The sequence below is a fragment of the Euprymna scolopes genome, chromosome 39, assembly GCF_053919585.1.
Source record: "Euprymna scolopes isolate OS-2025 chromosome 39, ASM5391958v1, whole genome shotgun sequence".
Lineage (NCBI taxonomy): Eukaryota > Metazoa > Mollusca > Cephalopoda > Sepiida > Sepiolidae > Euprymna > Euprymna scolopes.
In genome coordinates, this window is record NC_136520.1 from 73250654 (window position 1) to 73275077 (window position 24424).

At 32.8% G+C, this 24424-nt stretch overlaps 1 protein-coding gene across 1 annotated transcript in view; it reads right to left on the reverse strand.

Annotated features, from left to right (window-relative positions):
- The window catches only part of LOC145263868 (small ubiquitin-related modifier 1-like), a 37518-nt gene extending 13398 nt beyond the window's left edge, over positions 1–24120 (reverse strand). Inside the window, exons 1-2 of the mRNA XM_080120940.1 lie at positions 24029–24120; positions 23451–23522 (exon numbers count right to left, since the gene is read on the reverse strand). Coding sequence (XP_079977066.1) covers positions 23451–23522; positions 24029–24049 — 93 coding nt within the window. The 5' untranslated portion in view covers positions 24050–24120. The remainder of the gene's footprint in view (positions 1–23450; positions 23523–24028) is intronic.
- Between the last annotated feature and the right edge of the window lie 304 nt (positions 24121–24424).

Genomic DNA, 24424 nt, shown 5'->3' on the forward strand with positions numbered 1-24424 from the left:
AGATATTTGAATTTATTTAAGAACCAAATTGACAGGTGTGCGCCCGGAAGTCGTCGAGCGTTACAACGACGTCAATGACCAAGTTTGTTCGTTATAAGCGAAGGAAAAAAGAAAACGTTAAAACTTAAGCTTGGGGAGGGGGGGGGATCAAAACCTTGAAGGAAAAAAAAAAAAAAAAAAAAAAAAAAAAAACTAACCTAAGGCAAACGAACGATGAAAACAGAAAAACGAACACGTGAAAAATGGCTTAAATAAGCCTGTTTCGATATTAAAAAAAAAACAAACAATCGTTACATGAAAAATGGCTTAAATAACACTGGTTCAATATTTAAATTTAAAAAAAAATAATCGGGGGGAAAAAAACAAAAAACAAATCTCACACCACGATTCGAACCCAAAACATTTAGATAATGAACCAACACGCTAATCAACTGACCTAACGCGACGTACATGAAATTTGTTCAGTTTTTCAACTATTCAAAGTAAATCAGGTCATGACGTCATCTGCCGCATGCGTAGAACCGATTTTAGTCACGAGGGGACCGTTTTTGTTTGACTCAAAGTTGAATTGTAATGCATTTTATAGACAAGAAACAAACCTAATATTAAGACTTTAAAAATTAAAGATTTCTTTAGTATTATTGTAGATTGACATTTTCTAAAAATGCCCCACCTGCCTGGCAGAGTTCCTATTTACAATGCCTCCCCATGGGACAGAGTTAGACATCAGGGTTATGGAAAAGTTTTTATTTGGAATTCAGACTTAGGGTTAGTGGTAAGATTAAGGGAGTTTTTTGTTGGGGGGAGGGTACTTTTAGACTTGTCACTCAGATTTAGTGATAAGGTAATTATATATATATAACACACTTTTCAATTTGTAAAACCATCAAAATTTGGATTACTAACTGCTCTAAAAATGCAAAAATGGTCATGAAAAGCGGAATCATTATAAATTAAATTTATATGCAAAACTGATCCTTTTTTTTAATCTAAATTACTTTTGTCAATTTATTCTTTATTCCAAGGTTTTTCTTTAGGATAGTAACTTATAAATAAAATTCTTTTTTTAGTCTATTATTTTATTTTTTTAAATTGGCAGCTACAAAATCATTTATTACAAATTAGAGTTGAGTATATTTGAAAAAATATTTCTTTAAGGAGACACTATTTTATAGAAGAATCACAACTGCATTAATTTTAAACAAGTGTATTTGCTTTTAAAAATAAACCTGTAAACATAGTTTACAAAACTGTTGATATCAAAGTAAAAGACACCGGCTGCTGCTTCAACTGCTGGCTTAGTTTTAACTGAGCCATCAAGTCAAATTGTTTACTTTCACTGAAAAGGTGTTAATATTGGGGGGGGGGGACTAATTAAAAATTGTATCTACCAAATAAGAAAACACTAAGAATTACAATTTTAATGCACACATTGATTTACTAAAATTAGTTGGATTATGAAAAAAAAAAAAAAAAAAAAAAAAAAAAAAAAATGCTCATTTCACATGTTGAAATTTGATTTTCAAGACAAAAAATAATAAAATGGGCCTGTTTATTTTGTACCTCAATGCTAAGTGAGATTGAGTTATTTTCGGATAGTTTCCCAAATGTCATGACAAAATTCCTCATACAAACATGATACCAAGCTTTTAAGTATACGGGGACGTAAAAAACAAGTTACCAAAATCATTTCATAGCAGCTTTTCATCACTTTATTTTCTCAAAACTCTTCATATATATCATGTAAATTATTAAAACATGTGAAAGGATATTCATTTGCAAACAAAATGGTATTTTAAAGACTTAACATGCTTTAGTTTTTAAAATATGCCTATTTTAGTAAAAACTACCTTGAAATATATGGTCCATGGTTATTGCTATTAGGTTGAGTTCTTGTGGAATTTTTTATTTTCATCTCATAAAACTTTTACACGTATCATTTTAAAGAGCATTTTTCGAGCTATCGAATCATTTAAGTTGCAATCGGTTTAAAACGATTATGTATTCTTTTCAGAACACTGAATACAAGATGGAAAGAAAGCAAATTTGCACAATTTTCTTATTTCAATTCAAGCCAGGCCAAAAAGCTGCTGAGTTTGGCCGAGGAACCACCACTGAACGCACAATGATGATTTAAGAAATTTTGTGGTGGCAACAAGTGTCTTGAAGCTGATCGGTGTAGTGGTCAATCATCGAATATTGACAATCAACTAAGAACCTTAGTCAAAGCCAATCCACATACAACTGTTCAAGAACTTGCTTTTGAATTAGACGCAACATATACAATTTCCAACCACTGAAGAAACTGCAAAGACAAAAAGAACTTGATAAATGGGTGCTTCAAATTAAACACAACCAAAAGAAACGTTATGAAGGGTCATCTTCCCTTTTACACAACAAGGGCCAGTTGCGACTTGCGATGAAAAGAGTTTTTTACAACAACCGTCGATGTTCAGCTCAATGGTTAGATGCTAACAAAGCTTCACACACTTCCCGAAGCCGGAGTTGCACCAAAAGGTCATGCTGTTTGGTTGTCTGTAACCAGTCTCATCAAGTTTTGAATGCAGGTGAAACTATTACAACAAGGAAGTACTGTTAATAAAAAGATGAAATGGATCGCAAACTTCAACCACACCCAGCATTAGTTAACAGTAAAGGCTCAATTCTCCTCTACACTGATACCCGACTGCACGTTGCTAAACCGACCCTGCAGAAGTTGAACAAATTAGGCCGCCTCATCCACTACACTCTCCAGACCTCTCACATACCGACTACCACTTTGTCAAGCATCTCGACAACTTTCTGTAGGAGAAATGCTTCAAAAACGCCTCTAGAATGCAAGATTTTTACGTTACTGGCATAAACACACTTTTTTTGCGTTGGCAAAAGTGTGTTTATTTTGGTGGTGTTTATTTTGATCAATAAAGTTTTGTTTGAGCTGAGATATGTTTATCTGAAGTTGAAAATGTAATCCTCAGTGCGGGCGACAATCAAAATACCATTGCAAATTACTCAGAATGTCTACCCAGTCATGGCTGACAGAACAAGAGCATACAATCCTCATGGATTAAATAAAGAGTTCAATTTAAAATGTTGGCACATTTCTAGTTCAACAAGATACACCTGAAGATGGGAGGTTACATTGACCGAAATGTTAAACAGTTAATGAGAATAGTAGTCTGAATGCAACTCTGGCTTTGGTAAGGGTCGTGGAGCTTCATCTGCATCTAACCATTGAGCTGAGCATCATCGGTTGTCGTAAAGAACCCCCTTTCAATCGCAAGTCACAACCCGGTCGAGAAACTCAGTCATGTTCAACCGGACATGTCTAGAGATTATTTTAAAATGAAATTGTGTATGTGTACACATTTCCCTACCAAACTACTGTCAATTTTCTACAGACTCTAGATTTGACATAAAGGGGTATTGAGATTTGGAAAAGTCTTTTTAATTGGTTTTTGACTAGAAATTTGACTGCCAAGGGGTCAAAGTTCAATGATTTGATCTTTAAAAACTACCAAACTTCCTCGCCAATTTTGGGTCTAAACACTTGAAATTTTAGATGTAGGTTACTTGAACACGGATCAACCTTTTTAAGTTGATTTGAGCCCAAATCAATAAATGTTAAGGGGGGGGGTCAAAGTTTAAAAAAAAAAAAAAAAAAGTTGACCTCTGCGGTTTCTACCAAATTACTCAGCCAATTTTTGGTCTAAATATTCGAAATTGTATACAATGTGTATTCAAAGATAGTACAAGCTTTTTAATTGAGTTTTGGCCGAAAATGTTACTGTCAAGAGGTCAAAGTTCAAAAGATTTGACCTTTGCAGTCTCTAGCAAACTTTTCAACAAATTTTGGCTCTAAACATTTGAAATTTTACATAAAGGGTATTCAGGCATGCAAGCTTTTTAATCAGTTTTTGGGCGAAAATTTGGCTGTGCCAAGAGGTCCAAGTTGAAAGGGTTGACCATTGAAATCTACCAAACTCCACCGCCAATTTGGGGTCTAAACAAATGAAATTTTAGATGTAGGTTACCTGGACAAGTCAAACATATATATATATATGCACATAAAGTTACGGACAGTACATAGCGCCCAAGCAAAGACAGGCTGAACTGCTAGTATATATTCTATCTTCATTTGTAAGAACTTAAAGAGAAAGTGTCACTTCCCAATTTTATATAATTAATCTGTTACGTGACAGGACAGATTAGTTAACAGTCCCCTCCCTCATCCATGCAAAGAAGATTGTTATAAATAATAGTTCATCATGGACAGTTAACAGAAGATTATTTATTGAGCCATTCTTAACAGTTTCATCTAACAATTGTCAAACTACGATGGTAGTTGGGTGTTATTCCATAAGACATGATTGATATTGTTGTAGATGGTTGCGGGTTCCATGTTATTGCACATACTTTCAGTTATAGTACGATTTTAATTTTCTCCATTCATACATTTTTTTTTTTTTACTTTATTATTATTATTATTAGTAGTAGTAGTATTGAGATAGTAGTGGTAATCTTTTTGTTCTATTTTTTTTTTACTATTCTCAATATTACTGTTACAATTATTATTATTTGTATTAATATTATTTATTACTATTCTATTTAGTACAGTAGAACTCTGGGATACAGCATTAATAAGTTCCAGGGTTGGGATCATAAGGTAAAAATCGCCGTATGGTGGGGTCTATACAAAATTTTATACAGTACATATTCAAAATTAGTAACAAAATGCAATACAGTATATAATCAAATAACATAAATAACACCGTAAGGCAGGGCAAATACTGTAACCAAGGGCTGGACAAACATTGTATTCCACATTGTAACCTGAAAAACTATCCCAGGGCAACCGTATCCTGAGGTTCTACAGTATTTGCTTTCTTTTCTCCATTAAACCTATTTCATTGGTATAGTTCTATTAGTATTATTATGAGTATCATTTTTTTCTCAATATCACTTTTATTAACATCATTAGTTGTAGGAGTATTACAATTGTCACTCCATCTAATTTCCCAGGTTACACCGGGACACAGGTAGGCAAGTATATATTTGGTTTCGTTTTAATGACTCGATTTTTTTAAGGTTCTTAAATACACACCTACTGTAAATATAGCTTACAATTCATGGTAAAGGAGAAGTTTCGGGATATCTTTCACATGGATATAATTACCTAAATTCAAAAGATCGAAATAGGATTTCAACATTGCAACTACGAAATTGAGGATAGGATTAAATGATTAAATTCTCCAAAATATTTAAGTTGTAAAGGTAAAATAGGAAGTGTCACTTGGTGATGACTACAGTTTTTGAAATTGACAAGCCCTGTTTGTTTAAAAAAAGCCCAACATTATTTTAGACTGCTCACATTTTGGCAGAATTTCTTGCTAGTTTAACTGTTTTTGTAATTAAAAAAAAAAAAAACCCTCAGCAAAGGATTCCAGCCAATGAAAGAATTTATGGAATTTTGTGTATATTGTTAAAATTTCTCAGTTTGATTTTATGTGTTAGTAATTAAAAAAAAAAAAAAAAATTGGAAATCTTTTTTTTTTTGACAATCAGCTGTTAAGTTCTTATTTCAAGAATTGCTCGCATCACCAAGTGGACACTATTTTACTAGTACAAGGAGCATGCAATGAGTAATGCCCCTGACCCACTTCCAGTTGTCTGATCTAGCTGAAATTTTGCATGTGCAATGATTTATATCTCTATGGGTTATGTGACAAATTACAGCTCTGAATTGTGGTTTCTGTTTTACAGATGTTTGAACGGAGTCAGGTGTTAAATGGAGCCTGTTGAATGTCGAGCAGTGATCTGGTTTTTGTATTTGAAAGGACGCACACCACAGGAGACATGATGAAATGAAAGAAACTTATGGTGATAATGCCCCATCATATGACCTTGTAAACACTGGCATCGTGAATTCAAACATGGCCGGAAGTCTGGAAACAGCTTCCAGACCTGCTCCCCCCACCTCCTGCCATTGATGAGGCATCTGTTCGTCAGGTTGAGACTGCCATTTTGGAAGATTGGTCAAATAGCCCAAGATGTCAAGATTAGTACAGGGTCTGTTGAAACTATCATTCATGACCATTTGCATAAGGTGTCTGCCAGATGGATTCCCAGGTTGCTCACACCATTCCAGAAGCGAGAATGCGTTGAGTGCTCGAGGAGATTTGGAGATGTGCCAAGAAGATGAGTCAAAGTTTTTCAAAAGACAGGATGAAACCTAGACCCATCACTATGATCCAGAGACCAAAGCCCAGTTGGATTCACCACCTCCAAAGAAGGCAAGAGTGCAGCCTTCCACTGGCAAGGTCATGCTCAGTCTTCTGGGACCAGGACGGAGTAGTGATGACATCATAAACGCTCTGATCCCCATCTGGCATCAATTGTGATGGATGGCTCTCGTCTGGGTGAGGCCCCGTGTTTTGACAAGCTTCTGGGTTTGACCTTTACTCCTGATCTGAAATGGAACACGTACATCAAGTCTGTTGCCAAGGTTGCTGGAAAGATGGTGGGATCCTTCTACTGCTCCAGAAGATATCTCACTACTGATGCAATTCTCTATATAAAAGCCAAGTACGTCCAAGGATGGAATACTGTTGCCATATCTGGGCAGGAGCTGCTAAAAACAGCCTATCCTGCCTTGACAGAATACAAAATAGACTTCGTGGTTTAGTGGGGGATGCCCTTTTCTCTACCCTGCAACCTCTCTCCCACAGAAGAGACGTTGCGAGCCTATCCTTGTTTTATCGTTATTTCCATGGCAGGTGCTCGTCTGAACTCCAATCTCTGGTCCTCCCCTCGCCAGTCTTTCACGAAAAACACCCGTCTAGCCGAATCCACCGTGAAAAATTTCCCCACTCTATATCTGTGCCTAAATCAAAACGCGGATTCCATGAACAAAGCTTTCTTAGAACTGCATGCCTGTGGAAATCTGTTCCGTCTGCCTGCTTCCCACCGGACTACAACTTGGATGTCTTCAAGTCCAACGTTAACAAATTCCTAATGAACCGCCCCCTTAAGTAAACACTTCATCAAATCTCCACACTAGCGTAATGTACTTGCAATAACCCTTATCCCTGAGTGGCTTCTGGGCCTTGATAAGTGGTGATCACTGTGTAAAAAAAAAAAAAATTTCCTGGCAAAGGGTACCACAATTACAGGAGCCTATTATGCTTCACGTTTGAGGAAATTAAGAGAAGCTATCAAAATCAAGAGGTAGGGTAAGACCAAAGGTACCCTCCCCCTGCAGGACAACGCTCCGGTCCACAACTTGCATGTCACCAGATCAGAAGCACGCGCGTGTGGTTATGAAATTCTCCCCCATCGTCCCTACTCTCCTGACCTTGCACCCTCTGACTTTCACCTCTTCCCAGCCATGAAGTTGTTTTTGAAAGGAAAATGTTTCCCAGATGATGCAGCCTTGATTTCTGAAGTCACGTCGTGGTTGGAGGACCAACCTGGGGTGTTCTACAAAAACGGTCTCCAGAGCTGCATCAAACGATGCGAGAAATGCATAACTCTGGGTGGTTCCTCACCTCACCTCAAAATACTCGGGCAACACTGGGCAGAAATGCTAGTCAAGTATATTTCTAATGATTTGTTCCAATAAAAAAATAAAAAAATACAGAATATTATTAAAAGAAATATATTGTGTAAATAAAATTGTTGACAAAAAATAAGTTTGTTTTATTTCGTTCAATAAATTTTTCTATTTATCTTTCGGCATAAAAATGCAAATATTTGGGAACTAACCTCTTCAATTTAGTTATGACGAAGACGTTCTATAATTATAAAACTCAAATGACCTTGTAACGGGTGTTGTAACCCAACATCTGGTTTACGACTTTCGGTTGCGCATGAGTACATAAACAAATAATCAACGCAACAGTAAAACTTATTGTTTTACTGTGTACATTTTCAGCGTCCTAATCGTTTTTTTTTTGTTTGCATTTAAATTATCCAAATAAACAATTGTTAATACTTTCTGCATTTTTTTACATCGTTCATTTCCATATTACGTTTAAGTTATTTTAACGCAATTTTCTTAAATCTACTTTAACCCATTGACAACCATAAGAGCATTTTACGATGGCGATTTACCCACAGCCTTCTTTTTTTAAATTTATTCTCGATTTTTTAATACACCTTAAAAAAACATTCATACATTTTCTTCTACACTACCAACATAAATAACCCCGAAAATGTTTTTTTTTAAATTTGTGTTACAAATAAATAATCAACGTGACAATAAAACGTATTGTTTTAATGTGTACGTTTTCAGCGTCCCAATTGTTTGTTTTTTTGTGTTTCAAAATTTTAATTTAACTTTAAGTATTATGGTATGTGTTCAGTGCACATTTACCTATAAGTATGGCAAACAACCTATCATTCAATGGTTGTAAGTTTTTTTTTTTTAAACAATTATAAACAGAACGACTCGTAGAAATCTATTCTTTCATTTTAATAATACTTTCATAGAAATGTTTGTTATGTCACAAAAAACTATTTTCTTTACATCACAAGTATTATGCTCATACATTAATTCCATATCTAATATAACATACTGACCCAACAGGTCACGGGTAGTCTAGTATTAATATAAAAGTCACAAATGTTTGGGAGCTAAACTCTTCAATATACAAATACATATGGAATGCGCATTTTCAAACGTCACCAATGTACACCCAGTGTGTTTTATGGTAGAAGAAAACGTTTTTGTTGAGGTTTGGACAAAGACGTAGTTGCTGTTGTAGACGCCTATGACAAAGAATTTTATGGATAGCCTATTTTAAACTTTGTATAAGAAAGCAAGTAAATTCGCTTAATGATTTTCGCTCTTATATTTTTCATCTTACATCTCTGTAATGACTTGTGCAATAATACCATAAGGTAATGTTAGTAAGTATTCGCTTATGGATTCTGGAATATGTGATTTTTCAGAGTTCAGCCAATCAGAATGGATGGAATTTGGTGAGGGGAAAATTTATGAATCAGAAATTGGAAAGATTATGTCATCTCTATGCATCTTTGAGCTAGTTATGGTTGGTGTAATCACATTATCTGTGGAACATGTAGAATTGGTCCCGACGACATGATTAAATATTTAAAGAGAAAAATACGGACTCCTTTCTCTAAAGATGTTGCGATTGTGATGGTGTGCTCATCGGATGCAATGTAACATTTTACTATAACGACTAAATGTGTCTAAAATGGAATTTTCAAGTTACACAAGATAATGGCTAAAAGTCTAGACTTAATGTGCATGTGGCATACTTTGGTCTGGAGGGGAAAGTCTGCAGTCATTTAATTATATGGAAGGACCAAACAATGGAATATTTCACTCTTTCACTCACTCACTCACACACACACACACACACACACACACGTGTAATCACAATTTGTGGCAAATCCGCCACTCCCATTCTCTCTCACTGCATGTATCTTGTCAGTGAGAGTTAACATGTCAAAATAAAGACTTTTCATAAACGGAGTCGTTGAGCTATTATATATACATCTATGAGAATTTGAGAAAAGTATAGGATAAAAATTATACACGTTTTTCTAAAACTGGTTCATATAACATATTTGGACAGCAAGATATTTGTTCACATTATTTTTAAATTTCTGCATGATGGTATAGTTTGGGAAACAGCTTCAAGAAAGCTACCAGAGTAACTGCGGGCACGATCTTGAATTAATAAATGCAGAAATGGGAACTACAGAATTATTTGATTATGTCTAGATTATGTTCAAAACTAATTTAACATCGCTGTTGAAAAGGCCCGAATCCATACCAATCCTACTTTATTATTTTGCCTCAAAATCTAGATTATATTACATAGAAAAATTCGAGTATGAAAAGTAATATGGTTAAGATTAAACTTATAAAAGTAAAACAACTAGTTAAAACTGGAAAAGAAAAAGACAAAAATTCTAATAAAAAATATAAATTTATAGGTTAAAATATAGCAATATGTTAAATTGAATTTTTTTTTTTTAATTCTTAAAGCTGCAATATTTGAAGTTATAAATTTATATTTTTTTACTAGAATAGCTTCTTTTTCTTTTCTGGTTTTAACTAGTCCTTTACTTTTCTAAGTTTAATCTTAACCACATTACTTTTCATGCTTGCATTTTTTCTATGTAATCCATGATTTTTCCATGCTTTGCTTTGAAATTTTTTTTTTTACGTTCAATATCATACACATTGTCAATCCATAAATAAAAATGATCAACTTCTTAAATTGACAAAATAAAAAAAATAAAAATAAAAAATGTAATTAAGTAAATAAACAAAAGGGACAAAATAATAAAAAAAAAGAAACAGAATTAATGGGCAACGTCGTAAGCGAAAGACTATCAGCCCTAGCATGGCTAAAAGCATCACTTTTGTTAACTCTATATAACCCAAATAAGATGGCATGCAAGCAACATCCCCGCTATGATTTATGAAGATGTTGACGACCAAAATGTTGGTATGGTAACCAACAGCCAATCAGAAGAAACTGTCTCGTGTTCTTATTCTGAAGACTTTTGAACAATGGTAATTTTATTGTAACTTGTTTTAATGAAAATTTATTTTTTTTTATTTTCAAAAAGTTGAGAAGGTAACTTATGAACTGTAAAAATTGTTTTAAATTTGGTTGAAAAATGAGTGAGCTGTGAAGCTTTAAAACAGTTCTAAATGAGTAAAATTGGCACCATATATTCAAACACGGTAGTATTTGAATGGTAAGTAGAGGTGCGCAGGAAGATTAAATCTTGAAAGTTATGGACATGAGTCAGAGCCTGAACCTGGATCAAGGAATAGAAATGATCCTAACTTGCCATATCTCAGTCATAAAAAAAAAAAAAAAAAAAAAAAAATGTCAATCATAAGTTACTAACATGGATCAAACTCTGAGCCAAGAAGAAACAGAATTAGTGCACTGCAAAAGGTGAACCCAAAATTATGTATTCTCATTAGTTAAAGAAAAAAAAGAAAAAAAGTTTGTTGGAAATCTGACTTGAGACTCAGAAAGAGAAATCAATGTTTAATAATTTTGACTCACGTTATTTTTAACTATGGCAACAAATCCATTATTTTCATATTTATCTGATGAAATTAAGTTTTAATGGCCCCATTGAAGTCAGTAAGCAGTTTCTTTAGTTTCAATTCTTTCATAAGGAAAGGTGTGCATAACAGAAGACTTTGTTGCTTGGGTCACATTGGAAGAATGAGAGTTGTGGATTAGAGAGCAGTAACATTTCCAGTTTATTTTTTAGGTTAGCAAGGCTACGTGGTGTTGCCTGGAGGTAAAAAGTAACATTCTTATCCCTCTCACCACCACTCAGCCTATTCCTCTCTCCGTACACAACTCCTTTATATAGATTCGACACACTAATTGTTTTTTTTAATAGCCCTACACAATACCATGTAGCTCTGCCAGTCAAATCTAAAGGTCTTTAAGACTCACATAACCCATCATATTTCTCTCCATGCAACAAATGCCCTCAACCCTCACAGCCTAGGTTTCACTTCCATACATCATGCTGCATACACATGCCCGATAGACTTTTTCCTTTGTTGATGGGGTTAACACTCTGCTAGTTAGTAATGGCAGAAGTTCCTGAACATACTCCATCCACTCAAACTTCTCGCAATCACAAGCACCTGTTCCAATGGTAAAACAAAACAAAAACCAGACAATTTTTAAAAGCCGTCCAACATATGCAAAAAAGATGTTAGAAGCAGCTTATCCTGCCTTCACAGAGTTCAAAATAGACTTTCTAACCTAGTGGGGATACGCCCTGTTCTCTTCCCTGCAACCTCTACCCACAGACGAGACGTCACGAGCCTGTCTGCTTTAACGTTATTTTCATAGCAAGTGCTAATCTGAGCTCCAATCTATGGTTCCCCCCTGGCCTGACTTTCACAAAAAACACTCGTCTAGCTGAAACCACTATCAATAATTTCCCACACTCTGTGCCTAAGCCTAAACGTAGATTCCATGAACAAAGCTTTCTTAGAACAGCACGTCTGTGGAACTGTTACATTTTCCTGCTTTCCAACTGACTACAATATGGTTGTCTTTAAGTCCAACGTGAACAAGTTCTTGATGAGCCATCCCTTTAAATAATTCAATTTACCAAAATTTCCACTACTAACGATGACCGACATGTTTCCCTTGATTACTGTACACCCATTAACCCTTATCCTCAAGTGGCTTTGATAAGTGGTGATTCTTTTGTAAAAATAAAATAAAATAAAAAATTAAAAATAAAAAAAATTTTAAATTAAAAAAATTTTTTTTGAATGAAAAAAAAAAATAAAAAATAAAAAAAAAAAATAAAAAATAAAAAAAAAATACCCAGACTCTTTATTTAAAGTTTGAAATTGAAGATTTTGCTTTGTCAGAAAATATAAAGGACAATATGGTTCATAATTCACGGAACAATGAAAGTAAAAACCAAAAATATACACATTATCGTCTACAGTAAAAACTTGAAGCTGTTTCATGTATATGCCATCAGGTTATGTAGTCAGATTATACTATGTTTAAATAGACAATTTTATTTATGTTTAAAGTCAAAGTTCATCTCACACCAAAATTACACAAAAAATAATTTAAAGCCTGTCGAGCTTTTACACAAACGTTTCAAGATTCTAAATCTTTTCACTTTTTTTATATTTCTTTGATTAAAAAGATTTTGAAAGTTATTCTCATGCAAATTTTAAATCTATTTACCGATTTTTTTTTTTTTTTTTTTTTTTTTGCTAATAGAGCATGATATTTTGGGAACAAGTTGGTGTCGGGTACTGGGATTCATATTTTCAAATTCTCGGTGTTTGACTATAAAGATAGTTTGTTTGGTTTTTTTTAGAGGCAGCGAACTTTAAATTGACAATTTTAATTTTCTTGAATTGTATATTTAGCAACTATTGGTTATTTCGAGTTCAGCTTAATTTGGCAATTCATCATGTGGTTTCAGCAGGATGGCACCACGTGCCACCACAGCGTGCCTAATTTAATGTGTAAAGTTTGAAAATTGGACTGCTAGATTACACCATATGCTCAAAATTTCAAATTATAAATGCAAAAAAAATGAATCTTTGTAATAAACCACATTTGTATGATAAAAATATTTTCCGTGTGATTTATTATAATTTGAAGTTTGCTGCCTGTATGGAAAAAAAAAAAAAAAGAAAAAAAACTTTGATTCAACAACCTGTTTTCACATACAACCAAGAATGGCAATAACGTATAACATTTTAAGATTGATTTAGATAAATTTAAAAAGCAGCATTTTCAGCATTTTTATGGTAAAAGAAAAATTAAGGGGTATTTTTTTTTTTTTTTAAACTAAATCCATCACATGTCAGATTAACTTCAGATCTTTCTTGTGGCTCTACTACGGATTGAGAGTAATTAACCATACTATTCTACACAGATGGACAGAGATGATTCATATCGTCCTCAAAAACTACTGCTGTAAAACTAGAAGATGGTACGCCACAGGCTGGGTAAATAACATTCTGCTGACTTCAACTTGCAAAAATACAATTGTTAATTTCCGATAATTTCATTAGTTGAACACAAATTACTGGTTTCTCCATTGTAAAGTGAATAGTGCAAATAAATCGAGACAAGGACGTAATTAAAATAAAAATTTACACAAAAATCTTTGATGAATACAAAGTTGTAACGTGCAACTTGAACCATCATAATTCGTTTTAATACTTATACATTACTTAAAACATAATCGTAAACAAAGAAACATTAATCTTTATAAAACATGTGAAAATATTTAACCAATAAACTCTTAAACTACCAATTTATTTGCGGACTGTTATCCTCATCTTCAAAGTTGATCTCCATAGCCTCCAACAACGATGGTTACCATTGTGTGGATCAAGTATCAACTAAAGAACTATCTTCAACCCTTTCTATCCATTCGTCTATTGCCGTTTACGATGGTTGGGGCATACAGCTCGGTGCCCAGAGAGAGACCTCACCCACAAAGTCCCTTTCTCCTTCACTAGTTTATTTAAATGTGCTGATGGGTAGCTAGTTGTATAATGGTAGCCTTACGTAGACAGACTGACAGTTTTTAGAATACATTAGAGATAGATTTGAACAATAGCACCCATTGTTAGTTTTCAATGATTTCAAGTTCAGAAAATCACAGCACAGATGAGTAACAGATAGTCATGAGTAACGCCAGAGAGGTGAACGCATATAAACATCTGTGTGAGCCAGACTCATGATAAGATGATTTGAAAAGTTTTGGAGATTCACATCGGGAAAACCAAATTTGAGAGAATAAACTGTTTTAGATATTGACAAAAACAGACCAGGCAGGTTTCCGAGGCGGCCAAAACAAACAGAATCTAAGACACTCACCCGATTGCTGTTGTGATAAGGTGTTCAAAATTTCATCATTATAAAGATCTAAAAGATACAGCTTTTTAAAGATGGGTAGTTTTACAAATTGTGCAAATTTCCTACCATTTTCAGCCACAAGCTTACATGCATTTAAATAGACAATGACTTCAGACAAAATGTCCAGTGAACAATGCATTATTTGATACTTTGGTCATAACTTCGGCTCTAATGAACCCATTTTAAAAACACTAAAGACCATATTTCTTTTTTTTTTTTTTTTTTACAAAGGCATCACCACATTATCAAGGCCCAGAGGCCACTCAAGGATAAGGGTTAAAGAGTGTACAGTAGAAATTGGTCAATATAGTAATCATTAGTAATGAAAATTTGGTAAATTTAATAACTTATATGGAACGGCTCATCAAGAACTTATTTACTTTAGACTTGAACACAACCATATTGTAGTCAGCCGCAAAGCAGGAAAACGGAAGACAATTCCACAGGCGTGCAGTTCTAAGAAAGAAGCTTTGTTCATGGAATCTACATTTAGGTTTAGGCACAGATAAAGAGTGGGGGAAATTATTGATAGTGTTTACAGCTAGACGAGTGTTTCTTGTGAAAGTTTGGCGAGGGGGGACCAAAGATTGAAGCTCAGTTGAACACTTTCCATGAAAATAACGATACATCAGAGACAAACTCGCAACATCTCTTCTGTGAGATAGAGGTTGCAAGGAGGAGAAAAGGACATCTCCTACGAGGCTACGAAGTCTATTTTGAACTCTATCAAGGCAGGACAAGTCCTTTCTAGCAGCTCCTGCCCAGATGTGGCAACAGTATTCCATCCTTGGACGTACCTGGCTCTTATATAGGTAGAGAATAGCATCAGCAGTGAGATATCTACTGGATCGATAGAAAGATCCCACCATTTTTCCAGCGGCCTTGGCAACAGATTTGATATACGTGTTCCATTTAAGATCAGGAGTAATGGTCAAGCCCAGAAGCTTGTCAAAACTTGAGGCCTCCTGAAGACGAGAGCCATTCATTTCAATTGATGACAAATGTGGATTAGAATGTTGATGATGTAAAGAGAGAAGCTTGGTTTTAGATGCATTAAAAGTAACCAGCCACTCCTTTCCCCATTGTACTACGTGCTCAAGATCAGAGGAGAGAGAATTGGAGAGAACTTGGTCGTTTACTGTCTTAGATGTGCTACCATAAATGGTAGTGTCGTCAGCATAAATGTCTACAAATGATGTAAGGATATGATTTGGAAGATCATTAATGTAGATTAGGAAAAGAGTTGGGCCCAGGATGGATATTGCAGACTTATTCTCATCTTTCTTAGATGTGGTTTCATGACATTTCGGCCAACTATTCCTCTGGCCTTTGTCAGGTGCTAACTGCGACAGGATAAGAACTTTTAATCTTCAACTGCCATCCATAGTTGTTGTCTCAACATCTTTTGGCCAAGTAAGCCTCTGGCTGGCTTTGGGTAGGATTGAAACCGCTATCTTCAGACAATTCTCACCTGGAACTGTAGAGACTCAATGTCTTTATCAACTGCGCCACGGGCTCCGAAGAGCGATCAAGGCTGTATTTTTTGGTCTCATAAATCCATGTTTATTATCTGATCTTCCATGGTTGGATCCGTACAGAATGGTATATATATTATTTCATTGGAATTCATTATTGAGATGAGGATAATAGTCCACAAATAAATTAATAAATAATAGCCATTTCAATGAATTCCAATTAAATTAAATTTATATTTATTTATATATATATATATATATATATATATATATGATTGCAACGTCTTGTCAGACGAGTGCCACTCCCTCAGGTACTGAAAGTCCATGAGCCCGAAGATAACCTTAACTTTAGTCCTGCCGAAAAAAAAAAAAAAAAAAAAAAAAAAGAAAAAAAAGAAAAATTCACACGCACAAGCAGACATGACACTGAAGACGGTCACTGGTATATATACATGCACGCATGCATACATGCACATACAAATAACCCACATATATGCATACATACACATTACATATATGCATACATAGACATACTTATACATAAGCATACACAAGACGGTCATATATTTAAACGCAAATATACATATACAGATACACACATATCTGTAAACATACACATATGTACATACACCATGAATACACATACATACGTATACAGACACACATGCATACATAGATATACATATACACATATACACACACACTTACCTACATATACATACACGTATGTAAATATGCACTTATACATAGATATACATACATACACACCTACAAATACATACACACATCCATACGTACACATACGCACTGTCGCGAACCAATATAATATCAGTGAACACTGTATTAATAGTGATGATGATGACGAGGATAGTAAACAGTAACATAATTGGTCGAGATCCGGCCAATCACTTCTTAGCCATGGTCGAGAATCGACGATAAAATAAAATTAGTTGCAGAATTTGGGGGAGGGAGATAACAGCGTATATTGACGGCTGGCCGCACTCCAAACTTCAGGTTGTAAACCGTTGGATATAAAAAAAAAAAGGAAATATATAAGAGAGTGACAAGTGACTCCACCAGTTACGGTTAGTAAAACTTGAATACGCGTCACACCTATTTTGTTCCTAAGAATATCGATAATTTTCATCAACATATTTATTTTCAAGTGCGGCTATAAAAAAAAAAAAAATATATAAATCCGCGTAAGACGCACCAACAGTTATCTTCGGACTTTTTCTGTATTATCATTTTCTTTATTATTTGAATTTTGAACTGTTGCAAGATCTCTTTCGAAGTTGTACTTGTTTCATATATCAAAAAAAAAAAAAATAAAAAAAAAGGGGGAGATTATATATTTATGTATATACTAAATTTTTGCTGTTGGATTCGAATTTAAACTTCACCCTGCTTACCTGAATGGAGATGTATTTAAATCCGAAGGAAGATAATTTTAATCACCAGAATTAAAGAATAATAACAAAATGAATTAATAGCTATAAACCTTATCGGCTATAGATTCCAAGGACAATCAGCCTGGATCGGGTGATGGTCAAATCTAAAGAATTAACGTCTGATATTGGTTTCGCGAAATTCTCCTCCCTCTTCATTCGGGCTTTGTCTGAGACATTGAAAAAGGAGTATTTTGTCACAGCACATACATATATAGACACACACACACACACACTTACCTACATATACATATATGTACGTAAATATGCACTCATACATGCCCACACATACACATATATATGCATACATACACAAATGCATAAATACACGTACACATACATATAAACATAGATATACACACATACATATATATATATATATATACACACAGATACATATAATAATGGCAGATCAATTACTACATGCTTCCAGCATTTCAGACCTACACGCGTCACAACTTTTCCATCGCAATAGGACCGTTTTTTGTTTTTTTTTCTTATAGCCTGAGGGAGTATCTGTACCTGATGGTGTTACAGAGTTTTAGCTTTGTACGACAGCTAAATCTCTCTCTCGGTTCAAAATGTTGACATCCAGCAACAAGCAAGAGCAAGATAGCCAGCAACAAGTCAAACTGCAGATCAGCTTAATGCGGGTACTGGTCTCCTGCTTTATGTTTTTTAACTCCGAGATTTGCTTCTCCTAGAGGGGTTGCCTTCACCACGGCTTACGGGAGCCTCCTCCACCCCGCATACACATGGAAATAAACACATGCGTACATAGACGTACGCCAACATACATGTGCATGCGCACAGACATACAAACGTAATCACGTAGAGGCACACATACGCATATACACACATACGTACACACACACATGCAAAATACACACGAATAAATAGTCCAAAAGTAATAAATAGTAAGTAAGTGATCAGCGATTGGACCATTTTTGTCCCTTTTCCTCCCTGCTTGTATTTTTTTTTTTTTTAAATAAAATTAAATTATATATACACACACACACACACCATATTTCTGTTTTTTTTACATTCTTTTCAATGTTGGATTTAAGTTTCTCGGATGTAATGGAAAAAAAAAAAAAAAAAAAAAATGGTTTAGTATTGCTACTTTTATATTTAGATTTTTTCTTTTTTTTTTTTTTAAATTGGACACCGTTACTCAAAATTCTATTTTTAAAATTTCACATTGCAGAATGAAATTGAATATTAAAAATTATTTTCTAGAATTCAATTATATTAATGATAAAAAAAACTTTTTGTAAAACAATATTGATCTTATGTCGATTTTTATTTACAACTTCAAAATGAAATAACGGGGATGTTTGTTATATATATAATAGAGATAAGACACTGATTAGAAATCAGATGAAAGATCCTGATAGATATTACTTTCAAGGCGATCCTTTTTCCTTTATTTCCATATAATTATCATTCACCACTCAAAAACTATTTTCAATAATTGTGCTAAAAAGCAAAATAAGTGTCTATTCACAGCTGAACATTTTGCTAACCGCATTTCATTTCCTCTGATGATATGAACCTTTATCGAAAATCCATGGAAATCAACATAACCCCTTCTATATATTCCTTTTGTCAAACATTCTTAATTCGAGGTTGTTTTTATCAGAATTTAAATATAATTACTAAACTATATATATATATATATATATATATATATATATATATATATATATATATATATATATATATATACACAGGATAAAGATTAATAATTGTAAATTATGAATCCGTTTCAAAAGGGGAAAAAAAATTTTAATTTTTGTTTCTCCTTTTAAAACTGATTCATAATTTACAATTATCCTTAATATTAATATTAATATAGTATAAATATAATTATTTAGCTTCAGTACTGAGCAATGTTTTTTTTTTTAAATTAAACTGCTCTTCTAGACTTCCGGTCTAATTCTCTCTCTCATATATATATAATTTAAAGGAGATTAGAGTAATAGTCTAAAGAGCTAAGTGTATTTTAATGTAATAGTGAAATTACTAGTTTAATTAAAATACAGGAAATGCTCGTTGTAATTTAGATATATAATAAGCTCGATAGTTAAATGTCCTAGAGCTAATTCAATATTAAGTAATGTGATTTATAATTTAAAATTTTTTAAAATTTTTAAAATTTAAAAATCAAAATTTAATTAAATTAAAAATCAGTTTCATAAGTTGTTGTTCCTTCTTATGAAACTGATTTTTAATTTAATTAAATTTTGATTTTTAAAATTTTAAAAATTTTTTAAATTTAAAAATCACATTACTTAATATATATGTATATATATATATATGAGATAATTATTTTCATTTAAACGCTTCAGCTTTACGAAATTTTCATCAACATAAATTTATTTTGTTCAGTTTTTATAACATGAAATATGGGGGGGGGGGCGTAACATACAAAAAAATATTTCTCACTCATTTAACGAAAATTGCTTTTAAAATATAATTCAAAAATGAGTAAAATATCGAAAATTTCATGGAAATCTGAATATTAATTTTTTCTAGACTTTATAAATACGGGTGTGTATAGGTCTTTGAAATAATTATATAGGAACAGTTTTAAGGCGTCAATAATGTAAACACGATTTTAGTCTTGCATTTTTCATTATTTCCATAAGCTGGGGTGGCAATGTCAGTTGCAGAAAAGTAGATTTGTTCATCGCATGTGCACAAACATGGCGGCCAGTGAATTGCAGTGCATAATACAGGTCTTTATATCTCGAAAACTACTTGTCTGTAAAATTTAAAGATTTGATTCAGCATAGTTGAAAACCTTTAAAAGTCATTTTAAATAAAATTGTAGGTGAATTTAATGTAAAAAAAAAAAAAAAAAAAAAAAATTTCTTCAGTTATTACTAGTTTATTACAAGCTTTTAAATCGTACAAAAAAACCATGAAAATAGTAACTTCTATTAAAATTAGATCGTGGTACATATAATAGTATTCTTTTGTACGCGTTGAAGGTGCCTATTGTGACCACTTTGTCATAAGTACTGTTGCTACATCTGGGCAGGAGCTGTTAGAAACGACTTATCCTGACTTGATAGAGTTCAAAATAGACTTCGTAGCCTTGTGGAGGATGCCCCTTTTCTCTTTCCTGCAACCTCTTTCTCACAGAAGAGATGTTGCGAGTTTGTCTCTGCTTTATCGTTATTTTCATGGCAAGTGCTCGGCTGAACTCCATTCTATGGTCCCCCCGCCTCGCCAAGCTTTCACAAGAAACACCCGTCTAGCAGAAAACACTATCACTAGTTTCCCCCCACTCTTTATCTGTGCCTAAACCTAAGCGTAGATTCCATGAGAGAAGCTTCTTTCTTAGAACTGCACACCTATGGGATTGGCTTCTGTTGTGTCTTCAAGTTTAACGTAAACAAGTTTTTGATGAGCCATTCCATATAAGTTAACAAATTTACCGAATCTCCATTACTAACGATTACTATATTGTCCAATTTCTACTGTACACTCTTTAACCCTTTATCCTCGAGTGGCCTCTTGGCCTGGATAAGTGGTGATGCCTATGTAAAAAAAAAAAAAAGTATATTTTTTCTACAATGTAAATTTATATAAAAAATAGTTCACAAGTTTCATATCTTGAGCAAACACTTTCCACCTTATCACTATAGTTATATGCGAAGCAACAACCGGAAGTGAAATTCAGTAGTTAATCGTAACCATAACATTTCTCGAGTTTCGTTAAATTCAAAGTTCTTTGTATTTTTCTTTTAACAAGGTCTGTTGCCCGTGAAGGGTTAGTGGTAAACTAGGGGGAAGTAGGTATATATTTTTTACCGCTAAGTTTTTGTTTGTTTTTTTTCTATTAGAAATTGCCAACCTTTGACATTTAAAAATTAGTCATGCGTCTAAGTTTTATATTTCATTGTTTATGTAGACTTTTTTTTTTTTTAACCAACGCATTTCAGGTGAAAACAATTACATGTCGAAATTAGTATAAATTCAAAAATTTATAAAATAATCCAGTAGATGTTATAGACGTATTGGTACCTTAACATGAGGGGAGTGTGTTTTGTAACTATTCTGTGCTTTCACCTAACAATTTAATAAGAAAAAAGATATCGTGAAACTTAACTTGAAAATATATTTAAAACTAGCGCGGTACCAAAAATACATAGGCACCGACGTAGTTTTACACGTTTTGTTTTAAAATGGCAGACCTTTAAGTCAAGGGAGATAAGTCAGTTTGTCATACTGAATTGGTCGCACAACACCTCCATAATTCGATTTTTACTTTTATTTAATTTTCTATTGGATCATTTTTCATATTTTTTGGAATTTATAATAATTTTTCTTTAACACGTAAGTACGAAATGTTTTCAGCTGAAATGCGTTGGTTTAAAAACATAACCAATATTTCGATTAATTATGGTCAAGAAATCGGTTATCATGCGAAAATTTATACGCGAATCTGAATTTTTTCTTGACCGCCATTTTTTTTCCAGTTTTTACATGTAAAATAAATAAATAAATAAAAATAAAAAAATTAAAAGTCGAAGTAGATTGGGGGTAAATGTGGTATCAACTTGCCTGTACTTAAAACTAATAAAAATATATATTCAATAAAACCCATCCTTAATAATGTATAAATAATATCTTCCTTGTACAGACTGAGCGAAACAACGAATACCAACATGTGTGTATTTTTATTTAGCAAAAACCTTCCAAGATGGCAAAAAAAAAAAAAAAAAAAAAAAAAAATCGAATAGGAATAATTTTAGTAAAAAAGATGGTACTCATGTAGAGAATGATCCGTGTTGAAATAATACCGTTATTATTTAAAAAGCCATTCTTAACATGGGGAGGTGAGGGTGTTTTGTACCTATTCTGTACTTTAACCTTACAATTGAATAATAAAAAAAAAATTTCAACGTGGAAATACGATTTAAAAATTAGCGCGGATCACTCTCTGCATTAGCACCGAAAAGATAAAATTGTCTTTAGTTTAATGTTTACAAAAGACATTTTTTTTTTTTTTTTTTCAAAAATAAAATATCCGACGAAATGCACGCGTCCCACGAACTATTACGATTCATTCATAGAAATTTTACTATCATTTATTTTGCCTTTGATAAAAAAAGGGGGGGGGGTACATAGAATTTATCCTCAACTGAATTCAGTGTCAAATATCTTGAACTTTTCAGCTTTAAGATGGCTTCCATCGAAACAATTAAGATTAGTTCTAGGGATTTTTTTTTTTTTTTTTTTTAATATAAATTGGTTGAAATCAAAGAAATTTGATAAGTATTGCACTTGCAGTATTTGTTTGGTTATTCAAATTCATTAAACCAAATTATAAAACTGAAACTAGATAAAGATGCCGTTTCAATCTTACAGTTGACAAGTTCGAGATAGCCAGTACTTTATATGCACCAATTATTAATGGAATATTGAACACTCCTTTAACAGTAAATTACAAATATAAGAAATGTTTTTTTTTTCCTTTTATATATTTATTCAAATAAAATATGAATACACATATACATTTCCGTTCAGTCTATTTACTAACAGACATTAAATATATATATGCGTTTTAAAGAAACCTTTCTAAATAAATGGCTAGAGCAAACGAATTTAGAGCGAATAATAAAATTAAAAAAAAAAAAAAAAAAAAAAAAAAAAAAAAACCGCATGGACATTTCCACTATTTTCAGAAAAAAAATTTTTTTTTTTTGTTTTTTAAACTATTTATTTTTTTTATCCAAATTTCCTGATAAAAAAAAAAAAAAAAAAAAAAAAAAAGCCGGAAAAAATCTTTTAAAATACGTACATTTTTTTTCTTTCTTTGAAATTTATAAATAATAATACAAGGTGGCCGGTGGCCTTATAATGGGGGTTCGGTTTTAGTTAATACGGACACGTAAAGTGAACCCTCTTTTATGACCACATGAGTAATGGAAGAAGGAAAATGGTTTTCGGTGCTTCCAGGTTTTCATGAAAAACAATTTAGAAATATTTATGCAAACGTGTTTGTGCACAATTTTATTTATATATATATATATATATATATATATATATATATATATATATATATATTGGATACGTACCTGTCCTACAACTTTTAGCCGGATATATTCAGGGTCGTTAGCAGAGGAATCCCCGCTTTCTGGTTTAGTATTCTGTTAAAATAAAAAGGTTTTTTTCTTTAATTGAAACACACACACACACACATCTTTATATAATATATATATTACATATACATACACACACACACACACACACACGTTATGTTTAAAAAATAAAATCAACTAAAATCGAGGATATATATTTATATACTTATAATACACACGTGTTTGCGGGCGGCGTAGATATTAAAAATAATTTAATTATTAAAATAAAAATTCAAATAAAATAAAGAGGTTCGATTTTTTTTCTTCTTTTGTTTTAATAAAGACTTTCAATTCTACTACTATTACGAGGCTAGGAAAAAAAATTGGACACGACAGACCACGCTGTTTAAGACTAAAACGGGCCAAACAAATAAAAGGACTCGTTTATTAGACAACGGGGACTTAAAACGATTCCCCAACTTTATATTAAGCTTAAAGCATCAGAAAAAAAAGATCAGTCTACTTTCTTTTACAAAAAAGATAATAAATGTTTTTATAAAGGAAGAGTTACTCGCCTGTTGTGTGGAATCCGACATTGTTATTCTAGAAAGCAGCAGCAGCAGCTAACCGAGGGGAGGGGGGTATTTCTACTGAGGCTCACGGGAAATAAAAGATACAAATTCGATTTTTTTTCTTCTTTTTTTTTCTATGTATAATTCTTTTGTTATTTATTTTTTGTTGTTTTAATGAATTAACTACGAAAAATTTAAATTTATGTCGATATCGAAAATATATCCCTTAATTAAAATGCAATGAAAAAAAAAATAGATAAATGTTATTTATTTTATTGTTTAACTTTATAACGTCCATGACAAAAAAAGAAAAAGAAAAACGGACATTTTTTTTTTTTTTTTTAAATCTCGTTTGGATGAGAACTGAAAATTAAAAATGAGACTACAAAGGAAAATAGT